Source organism: Pseudorca crassidens, chromosome 2 (genome assembly GCF_039906515.1).
Source record: "Pseudorca crassidens isolate mPseCra1 chromosome 2, mPseCra1.hap1, whole genome shotgun sequence".
In the NCBI taxonomy this organism is placed as follows: domain Eukaryota; kingdom Metazoa; phylum Chordata; class Mammalia; order Artiodactyla; family Delphinidae; genus Pseudorca; species Pseudorca crassidens.
Window position 1 is genome coordinate 127,047,626 of NC_090297.1, and position 15,781 is coordinate 127,063,406.

The following is a 15,781-nucleotide window of genomic DNA, read 5'->3' on the forward strand; positions in this document are numbered from 1 at the left end:
TCTTCTTAGTTCTAGTAGCTTTTTTTAGACTTAGTCAGATTTTCTACGTATATGATCATGTCAGCAAATAGACAGTTTTATTTCATCCTTCCCCATCTGACTTCCTTCCCCCCCCCCCTTGTCTTACTGCACTGGCTTAGAAATTCTAGAACAGTGTTGAACAGAAGTGGTGAGAGTTGATAGCCTTTCTTTGTTCTTTAGAACATGGGTTAAGCATTCAGTCTTTTACCATTAAGTATGATGTTGCTATAGGTTTTTGTTTTTTATTAGTAGACTATTTTTTTTAAATAGGTTGTAATAGATGCCCTTTATCAGGCTGAGTCTTAATTTCCTGAGAAGATTTTATCAGAAATGGGTGTTGTGTTTTGTGAGATACTTTTTCGGCATATATTGAGATAATTGTGTGTGTGTTTTAGTTTACTATATGGTGAACTGTGGCTTCTCCCGCTGCGGAGCCTGATGCACAGGCTCAGCGGCCATGGCTCACGGGCCCAGCCACTCTGCGGCATGTGGGATCTTCCCGGACCGGGGCACGAACCCGTGTCCCCTGCATCGGCAGGCGGACTCTCAACCACTGCGCCACCAGGGAAGCCCCTGTTGGTCATTTCTGAAAGTATTTTTGCTGGATATGGAATTCTAGGTTATCAGTTTTTTCTTTCTAAGTATGTGGCTGCAACATTTTCTCACTTGCATGGTTTCCAACAAGGATTCTGCTCAAATTTTTTTGTTGTTGTTGTTAAACCTCTTAGTTCCTCTTAGTTTAAACCAGGGATTGAACCCGCACCCTTGGCAGTGAAAACGCAGAGTCCTAACCACTGGCCACCAGGGAATTAATTCCCTCTGCTCTAACTCTTATGTTTGTTTCTCTTATTGCTTTTCAGATTTTCTCTTTATCACTAGTTTTGAACAATTTTATTATGATGTGCTTTGGTATGGTTTAGTTCATATTTCTTATGCTTGGACTTCGTTGAGTCTTTTGCATCTGTATTTATAGTTTTCATCAGATTTTGTAAGATTCTGGCCATTATTTTTTCTTTAACCCACCTCCTTGAGCGACTCCAGTTACACATAGATTAGGCTGTCTAACTCTGTCTCAGGGCTTATCTTTCATGTCTCTGTATTTAATCTTTTTACTTGTTGAACATATAGAATGCAGTTATATAAAATAACTTAACATTTTTGTCCACTAATTCTGATACCTAGGTCAGCTAGATTGGTTTCAGTTGATTGATTCTTCTCTTCAATAAGGTTCATATTTTCCTGCTTCTTTGCCTGCGTAGTTTTTAATTAAATTGTTCAATGTGGATTTTGCCTTCTTGGATGCTGGATATTTTTCCATTTTTTAAAATAAACATTCTTTAGATTTGCTTGGGACTCAGTTACCAGAAACAGTGTGATTTAAAGTCTAGCATGTGAGAATTGGTGCTATTCCCAGTCCTTCCTGAGCAACAGGCACTGTTCCCTCTGATTATTTCAGATGGTTCTTTCCTGGCTTTGGGTGGTTTCCTCACTCACGTACATATTGATACTCTGCTGAATACACAAGGGGGAACAGATCCTCTGCAGATCTGTAGCATTTTCTCTTTGTATACCTCTCTTCTTTCCAGTATTATATCCTAGCTACCTTGGTCATCCTGAATGCCCAGCTTCATTTCTTCAACTTAGGGAGTCTCCCAGCCTCCACTTGGATTCTATTCTGAGTTCCCTTCTCAGTGCCATGACCTGGGAGCTCTCCAGGCAATAAGCTCAGGAAACCATAGGGCTCACTTCATTTCTTTCCTCTCTGTTAGGGATCACATCAATTCAGTATCTTAAGTTCTTGTTTTATTTATATATAAGTAAAATTATACACACCTACCTGCACTGGACAGTATATATAAACACATTACATATGCATGTGTACAAAGTGATTCAGGTTTTTTATATATATATATATATATATATATATATATATATATATATATAAATTCTTTTTCCTACTCTTTTCCATTATGGTTTATTAGTTCCCTGTGCTATACAGTAGGACCTTGTTGTTTATCTATTTTATATATAGTAGTTTGTATCTGCTCATCCCAAACTCCTAGTCTATCCCTCTCCACCCCTCTTACCCCTTTGGTGAAACCACAAGTTTGTTCTCTATGTTTGAGTCTGTTTCTGTTTTGTAAATAAGTTCATTTGTATCATTTTAGATTCTACATGTAAGTGATATCATATGGTATATGTCTTTCTCTTTCTGATTTCACTTAGTATGATAATCTCCAGGTCCATCCATGTAGCTGCAAATGGCATTATTTCATTCTTTTTTATGACTGAGTAGTATTCCATTGTGATACATACCACATCTTTATCCATTCATCTGTCGATGGACACTTAGGTTGCTTCCATGTCTTGGCTATTGTAAATAGTGCTGCTATGAACATAGGGGTGGGGTGCATGTATCTTTTCATATTAGAGATTTCTCTGCATATAGGCCCAGGGGTGGGATTTCTGAAAGTGCCCACATATAACTGGCAAACCATTAGAGTGCAATTGGCTTTTCTGATTTATCCAGTCTTATTGTTTATGGCTTTAAATTCTTTGTCTTTAGAAATGCATGATCTTTTATAGAAATAGGTACATTGTGATAGTTTGTTCTTATCTTTGATTGAATTATCTTTTGAATGCATTTGTACTAGCTTCAATCATGTATTTATGATTTACTTTTGGAGGGGGGTAGTAGGTACTATAAAGTCTTCTTGGGTTTTATACTGGAAAGGCTCATAGGATATGAAAGAATAAATTTATTCTCTATTCTAATGGCCTGAGAAGCTGACTCCCTGGCCATATTTCTTACCTCAGAATATACCCAGTATGTATTTTGTTTATCTGTTTGGTGAAAGAGCATGCACTGAAGGGCATACCATATAGGCAGTAGTTTATTAATAGGGGAAGGAGAAACTTTGTACAGAATTTTGAACCTTAAAAAGAACTACTCAAACTTGAATTTTATTATATATTTACAGGAATTTTCTTTTTTTTTTGTATTTGGAAATTCCTTATAATTTAAAGGAAATTTTTTAGTTTATTTAACTCTTAAGTAGGAAAATTAAGGTTCATTTTGTGATTATTTCCAGGCTCTAATGTTTTGTGATGGCTGAGTTGAATTAGATATTCTGTCACCCTACAGTTAAATTGTGTTATGTTAACTTTGTTTTCCTTGTGTAAGCCTATGGACAAGCTGAACTGCCCTATCTTGTTAATTTTGTTTACTTATAAAATTGAACATTTTAATACATTTGCTTAGTGGTATTTCTCTATAGTGAATTGTTTGTTACATATAGCATTAATATTTGGGTTTCTGCAAGTTTTTTTCTTCAATTTGTTGACTTCTTACATAACATTTGCATTTTGTCAAATGTTGAGGTATTTTTCCTGTTGACTCTCAACTTAATATTTTTAACTACAGTTTTCCTCTCGTGATTTGTGAATATTCGGTAGGTTTGCTTCTGAAACGTTTAATGTGAAATACATGCCTGTGTTGTAGGTAAAGTTGAAACTTTATTCAAAACAAAGGAGAAATGTAAACAGGAAGTAGAATTATGTAGGAACACAGAGTTCTGGGCTGGAGATATAAATTTGGCATGATCGGTTGGTAGTTGAAGCCTTAGAATTGGATGAGATTTCCTACAGAGATGAATTTAGAAGGAGAAAGAAGGTGAGGACAGGATGGGTAGCACAGAAGGAAGGATTGGCCTTAGATGGAATGGGAGGAAAGATACACTTCCTTTATTGCAGTGGTTCTGAAGACTGCTTACATATTAGAATTGACTGAGGAGCATTTTCAAAATAAGGATTGATGATGAGATCCCACCTCACATGCCTAGAAACTTTTTTTTTTAATAAATTTATTTATTTTTGGCTGCATTGGGTCTTCCTTGCTGCACGCAGGCTTTCTCTAGTTGCAGTAAGCAGGGGCTACTCTTCGATGTGGTGCGTGGGCTTCTCATTGCAGTGGCTTCTCTTTGTTGCAGAGTATGGGCTCTAGGTGCACAGACTTCAGTAGTTGTGGCATGCAGGCTCAGTAGTTGTGGCTCACAGGCTCTAGAGCGCAGGTTCAGTAGTTGTGGCGCACGGGCCTAGTTGCTCCATGGCATGTGGGATCTTCCCAGACCAGGGCTTGAACCTGTGTCGCCTGCATTGGCAGGCAGATCCTTAACCACTGTGCCACCAGGGAAGTCGCAAACTGGTATGTTTTAAATCCCCAGGTGATTTTAATGTGTGGCAAGAGTTAAGGACCGACCACTGCTTAGCATATATCTGTTTGTAGTAAGTCAGTGAGTCTTGAACTTTTGTGTTTTTCAGAATCACTGGGAGGGCTTTCTAAGGCACAGTGGTTGGCCCCATCCTCAGTTTGATTCAGTAGGTATGGGTTGGAGCCTGAGAATTTGCATTTCTAACAAGTTTCTAGATGATGCTGAGAACCACTGTAACAGTAGGTGAAGGAAAGGAAACCCTTAGGAAAGATGGATGTAGATGCTGGTGGGCTTGTAGGTTTGCCCCTAGGAAGTTTAAGGAGTTTCTTTCTTAACGTTGCGTTGTTTATGATGTAGGCACGTTAGGGTCTCCACTAAGAGTGCTGCATGAGTAGTTGTAGTGTTAAGAGGGGTTTGAGGATTCTTAGGTGTTAAAATTGCCATCAAATGAGGGTGAAAGAACAAGTTGACTTTTTATTATATGTCAGTTAATTTTTTTTCACCTTGAAGAAAGATCTCCTTGAATCTTAGTTCTGTCGTCTGATGAATATGCACTGTCCTCTTTTGTCACTGGAGCTGAATATTCTTCCTGTATATCTTTGTCCATGTTATTGGTGAAAATATGTCAACAGGATAGATTCTCGCAGTATATAGATAGCTCTCTTCACACCGTCATCGTTAGCACCCTTGGGATAAAATTAATTATATACATTCTGCCACATATGATTGTAAGCCATCTTATATTCACTAATGTAGTTCTTTTGGTTTCAGATGAGTCGTTTTCACAATTTATTTCAAGGAAAGATGGTCTATCGTAAATGTATACTTGGAGAAGCTAAGTGATTACAGTTACATGGGGAGGAGGCAGCATGGTGTAAATGGACTGACCCAGAAGCCTTGATTTCAAATCCAATCTTGTTTACCTATGAACATCAGTTTCCTTATCTGTAAAATCAGAATACTAACTGTATCATAAAGTTACTAGACTGAAATGAGATAACAGATGTGAAAATTATTGATAAATTTTATGGAACGCCATAAATATTGTGGCAGGTGATATGAATATAAAATCACGTCTCTGCAGGTGATGCTTATTCTGCAATTGACAAATGTAAAACCAGTACATAAAATGATTTTTATGATGGTAGGGTCTACACAGGCATTCCTTGACTTTGAATGCTTTTTGCATTATATACTACTCTGTGTTATCTTTAGCTCCCATGCTTTTAGCTGTTGATGGTTTATTGGTAGAATTCACCGCTTCCTGTCCTATGTCCACCCTGAAAACAAAATAAACAAAACAAACAGAAAAAATCCAACTCCTAAGGTTGATAATGTACACCTCACTAAATTGAAGGGAAATAGTATGAGAGCTAATTTGTGTCTTTTGCCCTGTTTATTAATAAACTAGTTTTTAATTGGGTACATGAGTTCCAAAGATGAACATTCTCTTTGTATATGAATGTTCATTAAAATACTATGTACTTCTAATAACTTCTTATATATACAGAGATTTGTTTTGACAAGTGTACACCATTTCTTGAACACTTACTCCATAGCCATGAAATAGAATATTGTTTTTATGTACTTTGGGTTTATAAAGAAGTATCTACCCTTTGCAGAACATCGAGAAAATAGAATGTTCTTTCTATTCTAAACTGTTAAACTAATAGATCTTTGTTAGACACATACTGCCTGAAAACACAGGCATGCAGTTTATAGGGAAATGATGTTATCCTTCTGTCATGTTTGGATTCCATATGTGTAAGCTGATCATGCCAGTCATCTCAACCCTATTAAGTTGAATGATATTTGTTTATTAAATAGAAAGACATTATCCATAGATTCACTGTATTTGAACTGTTCATCTCAGTATGGATTGAAACCCTTATTCTCTATAGTGTAGTTAAATGGTTACAAATCATAAACAATATACTCACCAAGTACGTGGAAGTTTATTTTGATTAATTTTGTCACATTTTGGTTGTTGGAATTTTACAGGCTCTTGAAATTATTGTTGATGTGAGTTATTGAAGATTGACTTAATTTCTCATGTTTTTATTTTTCAGAATTTCTGTGAACATTTGAATTTACTAACAGCATTTAGTAAACTAATTCTAAAGTTTTCCTCCTTGTTTTTCTTTCTTATGTGCATCTTAAAGACTGGTTTTAAGGGGTGTGGCAGGACGTTCTGGACTCGATGAGTTTCCACTGAAATGTCGGAGAAGTCAGGCCAGAACACAAAAGCAAAGGATGGGAAAAAGTATGCGACACTCAGTTTATTTAATACTTACAAGGGTAAATCATTAGAAACTCAGAAAACCACAGGTGAGTAAAATCAAGTGGCATTTATATTTTTTATAGTTTTCATGGTTTTGTTTTATTACTGTAAATGACACACTAGGGCTATTGCTATTAGGATCTAGGTCAAACATATGTTAATGCAGCCCTGTTTACATTGGGCTTTTTATATACGTACACATCTTTGAAGGGATATGAATTTTTTTAGGCTGAAAATTTATAAATGTTATAAAATATGGCTTTTTTTCCTGTTTGTTGTCATCAGAAAATAAATAAAACTATGTGGTTCCAAAAGGGAGACTTGGTCAATGAAATTAATAGGCATAAATATTAGTGGATTTATTCTACCACTTCTAGTTATGGACTAGAGAGTCCTGTGGTTCTTAGTTTTGTTTTGTTTTTTAATACCTTGAACCTAGTGTTTACAGTGAAGAGTGAAAACTGGACCATGTACACATGATAGCTATATGGTGCATTAACAGTGTTCATTATGTACATAAAGGTAGCATATTTCTTCTTTTCTAAACTTTATTCAAGTATAGTTGATTTACAGTAGTGTTAATTTCTGCTGTACAGAAAAGTGATTCAGTTATACATATACATACAATCTTTTCATATTATTTTCCATTATGGTTTATCACAGGATATTGAATACAGTAGCTCCTTGTTGTTTATCCATTCTGTATTTAATAGTTTGCATTTGCTAACCCCAAACTCCCAGTTCACCCCCCCCACTCCCCTCCCCCTTGGCAACCATGAGTCTGTCCTCTATGTCTGTGAGTCTGTTTCATATCATGTTTATTCTTTAACGTACGAAGTTTCGAGTTTAAAATCGATTCCCTGGAAAAATTAAAAAACAGCATTGTCAGTGTTTTCTTTTTCATAGTTTATAGAGTTGGTTCAGTTGTTAGAATTTTCTTTTTTTAATGTATGTTCTATTTTATTTATTTTCTGTATACTCTATTTTATTTATTTATTTATTTTTGGCTGCCTTGGGTCTTTGTTGCTGCGCGCGGGCTTTCTCTAGTTGTGGCGAGCGGGGGCTACTCTTCATTGTGGTTCCTAGGCTTCTCATTGCGGTGACTTCTCTTGTTGCAGAGCATGGGCTCTAGGTGCACGGGCTTCAGTAGTTGTGGTGCGTGGGCTCAGTAGTTGTAGCTCATGGGCTTAGTTGCTCTGCGGCATGTGGGATCTTCCTGGACCAGGGCTTGAACCCGTGTCCCGTGCATCGGCAGGTGGATTCTTAACCACTGCGCCATCAGGGAAGCCCAGAAGCGTGGAGTCTTAACCACCGGACTGCCAGGGAAGTCCCAGTTGTTAGAATTTTTAAAGCATCTGCTGCTCAGTGGCTTGATAGTTAATTTTAGTATAATTTCTACATTGGGTTATGTTGCAGGTGTGTGGCTTAGTTTTAATTTTTTCATTTTAAAATAGAAAATAATAATTCAAGATCCCGTTAATTCCTATTGTCTTTTTATTTTGTTTTAAGAATAAAATAGTTACTAAGAAAGTTGATGTTACTGATCTTTAGTTGCAGCTCGACATGGATTGCAGAGTCTTGGAAAAGTTGGTATTTCACGGCGTATGCCTCCACCTGCTAACCTCCCAAGTCTCAAAGCGGAAAACAAAGGCAATGATCCTAATGTGAACATCGTACCTAAAGATGGCACAGGATGGGCATCAAAACAAGAGCAACATGAAGAAGAAAAGTGAGTCAAAGTCTGTTAAAGAATGAAATCATTCCCCTTTCTTTGTGGGAACTTATGTTTGAGTTCGTTACGTGCTAGGTGTTGTGCTATGCCCTTTTTTATATAGTCAACTTTTGTGTTTTATATAGTCAACTTTTGTGTAATTTTTCCTATGCGTGGGTTTAGTGGCAGTATTTTTATGTGTCAGGGTAGAACAGTTGACAGAATTGCTAATCACAGTTTTCCTTGTATCATACACTGTCGGGCTCCCTCCTATTCCATCCTCACCAAATCAGGCATTCTCTTTCTAAAATGATTTAAGAGTTGATTCTGTTAACTACTTTTCATGAAGCTAAGAGTTTCTGTCTGCCTGATTCATTGAAACTATACCTGATGCACATCATAGGTGCTCAAGTAATATTATTTGAATGAATAAAGAATTCACAAGAAAGCTGGCGTGGAATTAGTAATATCCCGCTTAATCATCATTCATTCAATAAATATTTAGCATTCTGTGTCATGGATTATTCAGGGCTCTTGGTTTATTAAATGACCAATCTAAGTAGTGGTAGTTTTTAAAAATAACACAAGAACATTAATACTTAATGCTTTTTGCCTATATCTGTTACTAAATTTCTATATTCTGGTTTGGGGAGCTTTATATAATAAATACAACTGCTTGGGTGAAGCTTACTAAAGACTTATTGTTCTCTACTTCTTAGTTGTTACAGAATTATTTTATAGTAGCAAGTCAGTTTTAGATCTAAGTATACCAGAAATATATTGCATTTCTTAAGCCTGTTAACTGCCTTTTTCATTTTTAAGCCTTAACTCATTACAAGAATTGAATAAAACTGTAGACCCCTTTAAAACACCTTTTACTCATGGGGATGCATCAGGCAGGTTGCTGTTACCTCTTTTGATTAACAGTAATATGTACAGTCGTGAAACTGTGGACTGCCAAATGGAGAGCTTGCTTAGCCTTAGCCCCTGGTTAATCCCACCAATCCAGACTGTATGTATGACTATAATGTTATTCCTAATTATAAATGTTCACTTCTTCAAAACAAATTTTTGGTAGCTATGTTCAATAATGAGTGCTTCTTTTTTATCTTTCTTTCTCTTCTTTCCTTCCTTCCTTCTTCCCCTCCTCCCCTCCTCCCTCCCTCCCTTCCTCCCCTTTTCTTTCCAAAGTTAAAAACAAAGCTGTCATCTCCTTGGGTTATTCATGGGTAGAAATGAAAGGAGACAAAATTTAAAGGAATGTTGCAGAGGGAAAACATGGTGGCGTGCATCTGAGTAAATATGTAGCCAAAATAATTTGTATACAAATTTAGTTTAAATGCAATATTTATTTTATTTAAACATATAATATCTGAAATAATGGAGTCATATTTTTTTTAAGAGCACCAGAAGTTCCACCAGCACAACCAAAACCTGGGGTTGCAGCTCCCCCAGAAGTAGCACCTGCTCCCAAATCATGGGCCAGTAACAAGCAAGGTGGGCAAGGAGATGGTAAGTGGACATTAGCTGGGGAAACTGGTTAGGCTTGATAGTTACTGAACAGCCATGCAGGAGATAAGGGGCGAATTATGGTGTTTTGGCAGGGGTAGAGAACACTGTCAAAAGGTATTATCAGGCCCTGAAAAAAAGGGTCTTGTAAAAATTCTCTTGGGCTACTTAAGTTTCAGTGTTAAGAGCCATGTATGAGCCAATAATAGAGATTAAAGAAGGAGCCTTTAAGGTACCTTGTGCCCCACATTACTCTGTCTTTACCCTACATGACCAGAAAAAATCTTGTGCCTTCAGCTCTGAGACATAAAAGTACCCAGACGTTATGTTGATTGCTAGAAACCATTTTATTTTCCATCTGTGCCCCTAAACCTCTTCTGTTTCAAATATGCTGTTCACGATTTCCGTGGTAGAGAAGACCTAGAGAGTAGCCATAAAGCACAGTAGCTGTAATACTTCCCTCCCTACTAGAAATGATTGGAATCCCCAACAAAACTTAATTTTCCCACTTGCAAAACATATCTATAAAACATTGTATGGAAAAACCCATCTGGGCCCTCAAGCTAATAAAATCAGCTCTTTTAAATATATGGAAGTATAAAAATAAATAGGCGGGCAGGTAGGTAGATAGGTGAATGAGTGAATAGTGAGGTGCAATCAGTATCTCTGCAATAAATTAAAATGAAGCATTTTAGTCTCACCATGATACTTGTAGTGTTGATTCATAAATTCTATTTTAGCAGTATTATTTGAACTGATTCTTAGAGTTATTTATTAGTAAAGGAATTTTACTTATGTTGAAAATGAAAGGAGTCATAATAAAAGAGAAACAGAAGTGAAATTCTCCTTACTTTCCTCATTATCTTTAATGAGTCCACTGGAACAATGTCTGGCAGATTCCTTTCTTAGATTTTTATTTCCTCATGGCTGTTCATTAACTTTCCAAGGGATTCTAATTCTAGATAAATTTAAAAGTTTTATGGATACAAACAGTCATCATTGAAATGTGGAATAAATTATCAAAAAAAGACAGAGCTCTATCCTGGGAGGGTTTTTGAATTATCTTCAGTATAAAAGTTACATGTAAGGTTTTTTAAAAAATATCCATAGGAATCCAGGTGAATAGTCATTTTCAGCAAGAATTTCCCAGCCTGCAGGCAGCTGGGGATCAAGAAAAAAAAGAAAAAGAATCAGTTGATGACAGCTATGGACCTGGACCCAGTTTACGCCCACCAAGTAAGAATACTTTCTATTTAATAAAAATACAGAATGAGATTATATTTGTGTTTTATCTTGTGATATAACCTCCTGTCTGCTATTGTTGTATGTATGATGACTCACCTAGTTTGAAAAGGCAGATAGTAACTGTAGTTGCTTGCCACTCAAGTATGGTTTTTACATGAACAGCATCAGTTTAACTTGAGAACTTGTTGGAAGTATATGTCTTGGGCCTCACACCCAACCTACTAAATCAAAAGTCAGCATTTTAACAAGATGCCTAGGTGACTTGGTTGCACATCAATATTTGGTCATTTTTACAATAGTAAAATTTTTTAGCACACCTCCCCAATATGCAAATATTTGTTTATAATTTATATCCATTCGTTTGCTTTCTGTTAATATTCTGAAATCAAACCGAGGAACCAGTCAATTTGGATAGTAAGAGATACTCGTATTATGTACATTATAAAGCAGAAACTAAAAATAGAAATATAAAATCTTTGAGAGATTTTAAAACATCTTATTAATTATATTGGATTCATAGTGTTGTCACCAAATATCTCAAAGAACCCTGTACCATGTACAGGGAAGTTCCTATTTACAGTAATGATTACAAATTTATGTTTTTGATAACCTAATACATTTTCTATCTCTTTGGCTCATTTCTTGCCAGGTCTGGGTAAATCACCTTTTTTAATTTTTATTTTTAATTACTGTAATGTGGTTGATGAGTTTGTATTAGGAATAGATGTGTCAGCTCCACTGTTCTCTTGTTTAGTTTCTTTTCACCAGTTACCTGTTGCTGTGTAACAAATTTGGCAGCTTAAAAAGACAAACTGAACTGGGCTTACCATTTCACACAGTATCTGAGGGTCAGGAATCTGGGAGCCACTTAGCTGGGGGTTCTAGCTCAGGTTTTGTTGGTTCTCTGTCAGCAGAATTGCAGTGAAACTGTCATCCGATGCTGACTTGACTAGGGCTGCTGTTTTAAGCTCTCTCATGGTGGCTCATTTGTATGTGGGCGGCTCACAACGGATTTCCTCAGAAAAAATAAGGAGGGACAGACAGACATCTCTCACCCGGGATGGAACCCCTAGGCTTTCATAGCCTGTTCTCAGAGAAGACAGCCAACACTCCTGCCTTATTCTACAGGTTACACAGACCAATCCTGGTACACTGCTGAGAGGGGACTACACAGGGTGTGAATAGCAGGAGGTAGAGACCATTCGAACCAAACAAGGTTTCCTTGTAAAACCATTTATCTCTTTTATTTGGTTAAGTGTAGTTGAATCAGGTAATGCAGTCACTAAATCTGCTCACTTGGGCACATGTAACTAGCAATAGTAGACTGAAAACGAATGAGAGCATGCATCACTGTCAATCCTTCTGGGTTATGGAACTCCCTCTGCCCTTCTTCAGGACACCTCAGGTATAACAGTGATTTTAATCTCTGTATCAAAAATTGGTGAAGCTTAATAGGGAAGTTCTAATATTTTCTTCCCTGACCCCAGTATTTGCTTTTGGTGGTACCCTCTGAGGCAGGGGTCCCCAACCCTTGGGCCGCAGACCAGTACCAGTCCACAGCCTGTTAGGAACCAGGCCACACAGCAGGAGGTGAGCGGCTGGCGAGTGAGGAAGCTTCATCTGCCGCTCCCCATCACTCGCATTACCACGTGAACCATTACCCCCCTCCCCCTGTTTGTGGAAAAATTGTCTTCCATGAAACCGGTCCCTGGTGGCAAAAAGGTTGGGGACCGCTGCTCTGAGGTACATCCTCTCTGCTTTGGAAGCCACTGCTCTTGACTACCTAAACACCTTCAAAGTCTAAATTTCTAGTACAGCCTAGATTAGACTTTCACTATTCCTTCACTATGCTTACTTGCTTAACTTCTCTTGAAATGTGCCTAGTTTGGTTTCACTCTGTTCCATTTTCAGATTTTTTTCTTATTTTTTCTCTCTCTTCATACCAGATGTTGCTTGTTGGAGAGATGGTGGTAAATCTGCTAGTTCGCCTTTAACATCTGACCAAGATGAAAAGTCTGGCCAGGATGAAAGCACGACTGGAACATCAGAGCAAAATGATATCCTCAAAGTGGTGGAAAAGAGGATAGCTTGTGGTCCTCCACAGGCTAAACTGAATGGACAACAGCCTGCCCTTGCTTCTCAATACAGAGCTATGATGCCTTCTTACGTGAGTATTGTTGAATCAGCAAGTGGTTAAAAAAGAGGTTTTTGATCTGGATTCCAAGGAAAGAATTGGAATGGGAAAAAGTTGAAGTCTTTATTTTCATTAACATCTAATTAAAAATTAAAATTTTCTTTGATTATGAATTTAGGAATCAAATCACAGAAAGTATCAGTACCCATGTTTTATCCTTAGGGATCATAGGTATTTTCATATCACATTACATTGTTTTTAGGTATTGCAAATATTGTTTATACTCAGCATTCCTTCAAAATAGTTATTAGTGTTATTTAATGAAGCACATACATTACTGTATCACAAATTTGTTTTTTAAATATTGTGGTAACAGAATTTTAGTATAATTGTTTCCTTAGTAATACTGTGTTTTTAATTATACATTTAAAAACATTTCTGTGAGAAGAGGTCCGTAAGATTTATCAGACTGCCAGAGGGGTTGTTCATGGCACAAGAAAAGGATAATACCTGCTTTAGTTCTAAAGTTTTTATTAGTATACCTTGAATTTTTTAAAAAAACTTTTTATAATGGAATATTTTTAACATTCAAAAATAGAAATGATAAAAGAAAGCGTGAGCTTTCTTCCTCCCATAACTACCATACATCTTCAATGGTTATCGATTTGTGGTCCATCTTTTTTACCTGTTTCTCACCACCTGGGATTACTAAAATCCTAGATATATCATCTCATCCATATATATTTTAGGTTATATTTTAAAAGATAAAGACTAGGGAAACGTCCACAGTGCCATTACCACACCTAAAAAGAAATTCTTATTTATTTATTTATTCATTTAATTTTTTTTTTTTTGGCTGCATGGGGTCTTCGTTGCTGCGTGCGGGCTTTCTCTAGTTGTGGTGAGCGGGAGCTACTCTTTGTTGAGGTGCATGGGCTTCTCATTGCAGTGGCTTCTCTTGTGGAACACAGGCTCTAGGCTTGCAGGCTTCAGTAGTTGCGGCATGTGAGCTCAGTAGTTGTGGCATGTGAACTCAGTAGTTGTGGCTTGCAGACTCTAGAGCGCAGGCTCAGTAATTGTGGCACACAGGCTTAATTGCTCCGCGGCATGTGGGATCTTCTTGGACCAGGGATCGAACCTGTGTCCCCTGCATTGGCAGGTGGATTCTTAACCACTGTGCCACCAGGGAAGTCCCTGAAAATTCTTTTTAAAATACCAAGTCAATATTCTAGTTTCCCTGATTATCTCATAATTAGGATCCAGGTAACATCTATTCTTGAGATGGTTTATATTTTTGTTAGTAATCTTGTTATCTATGGGTACCTCTTTTCCTTTATCGCTTGTTTTCTTTGGAGCATATCTATTACAATTTATTTGTTTTCCTGTGCAGTTTCTCATAGTCTGGATTTTGCTGATTCCATCTTTGTAGTTTCATTTAATATATACTTCTGAGGGGAATTCCCTGGCAGTCCAGTGGTTAAGACTCCACACTCGCAATACAGGCACGGGTTCGATCCCTGGTCAGGGAACTAAGATCCTGCATGCCACACGGTGCAGCCAAAAAGAAAAAAAGAAAAAAGAAACAAAACTTAATAGTGGTTGCTTCTTGGGCAGGGGAAATTTAAAAAATAAACAAATATATATATATATATATATATACACACACACACACACAGACACACACACACACACATATACACGCACACACATATATATATACTTTTGACCCCCATATTTCCTATAAATTAGTAGTTAGATTTGGTGCCCTCATTCATTCGTTTGCTCTCAGTCTACTGTGAAATTATATGGCAAGTTACATGTGCTCAAGTAAATAACTTTACATTTTTTGAGAAAACCATTAATCTCAAAGGAAAGAACAATCTAGTTCATACATTTATTTTTCTTATTACTTAACTCCTAAGTAGTCAAGGTCCAACCATATTTTCTATTTTTTCTTTGTATCATTATTACTTAACCATTCTAAGGTAGAGGGAAATAAATTATTAAATACAATTACTTGTTAAATATTTTCTTAAAAATTTGGGGTGTATGATAAAACAATCTTATGTGCTAACCTGACCTTGAATAATGATTTGCATCCAAATACTTGTCTCCTAAGATTTTTCAAATTGTGCTTCCAAGGACCCCTGCCTGAATTTCCAGGCGTAGGGGTGGAATGGGATAAGGGGGAAAGGTGAGACCAAGTGAGCTTTGTTCCCAATTTCATCAATGAGTTTATTCAAATAAAACGTTTCACTAAACAAAAACATTTAAAACACCATTATTATGTGTTGAGAACTTATAGTTGTTTCTGCATTTTTTTTTTTTTTTTCTGGCTGTGTTGGGTCTTCGTTGCTGCGCGCGGGCTTTCTCTAGTTGCGCGAGCATGGGCTACTCTTCGTTGCAGTGTGTGGGCTTCTAATTGCGGTGGCTTCTCGTTGCGGAGCACAGGCTCTAGGCGTGTGGGCTTCAGTAGTTGCGGCATGCAGGTCCTAGAGCACATGGGCTTCAGTAGTTGCGGCGTGCAGGCTCAGTAGTTGCAGCATACGGGCTCTAGGGCACGCAGGCTTCTGTAGTTGTGGCTCGCAGGCTCTAAAAAGTTGGCGTGTATGTAACTCTAGTGCAGGCTCAGTAGTTGTGGTGCAGGGCTTAGTTGCTCTGTGGCATGT

At 37.2% G+C, this 15,781-nt stretch overlaps 1 protein-coding gene across 13 annotated transcripts in view; it reads left to right on the plus strand.

The window, feature by feature from the left end:
* Window positions 1–15,781, plus strand: part of PRRC2C (proline rich coiled-coil 2C) — a 98,040-nt gene that overhangs the window by 20,864 nt on the left and 61,395 nt on the right. For 9 of the 13 annotated variants that reach the window (XM_067728624.1, XM_067728627.1, XM_067728630.1 and 6 more), the window contains exons 2-6: window positions 6,395–6,560; window positions 8,065–8,242; window positions 9,627–9,736; window positions 10,844–10,969; window positions 12,925–13,145. In XM_067728624.1, coding sequence (XP_067584725.1) covers window positions 6,449–6,560; window positions 8,065–8,242; window positions 9,627–9,736; window positions 10,844–10,969; window positions 12,925–13,145 — 747 coding nt within the window. In that variant the 5' untranslated portion in view covers window positions 6,395–6,448. The remainder of the gene's footprint in view (window positions 1–6,394; window positions 6,561–8,064; window positions 8,243–9,626; window positions 9,737–10,843; window positions 10,970–12,924; window positions 13,146–15,781) is intronic. The other 4 variants (XM_067728626.1, XM_067728629.1, XM_067728634.1 and 1 more) reach the window with 2 other exon arrangements.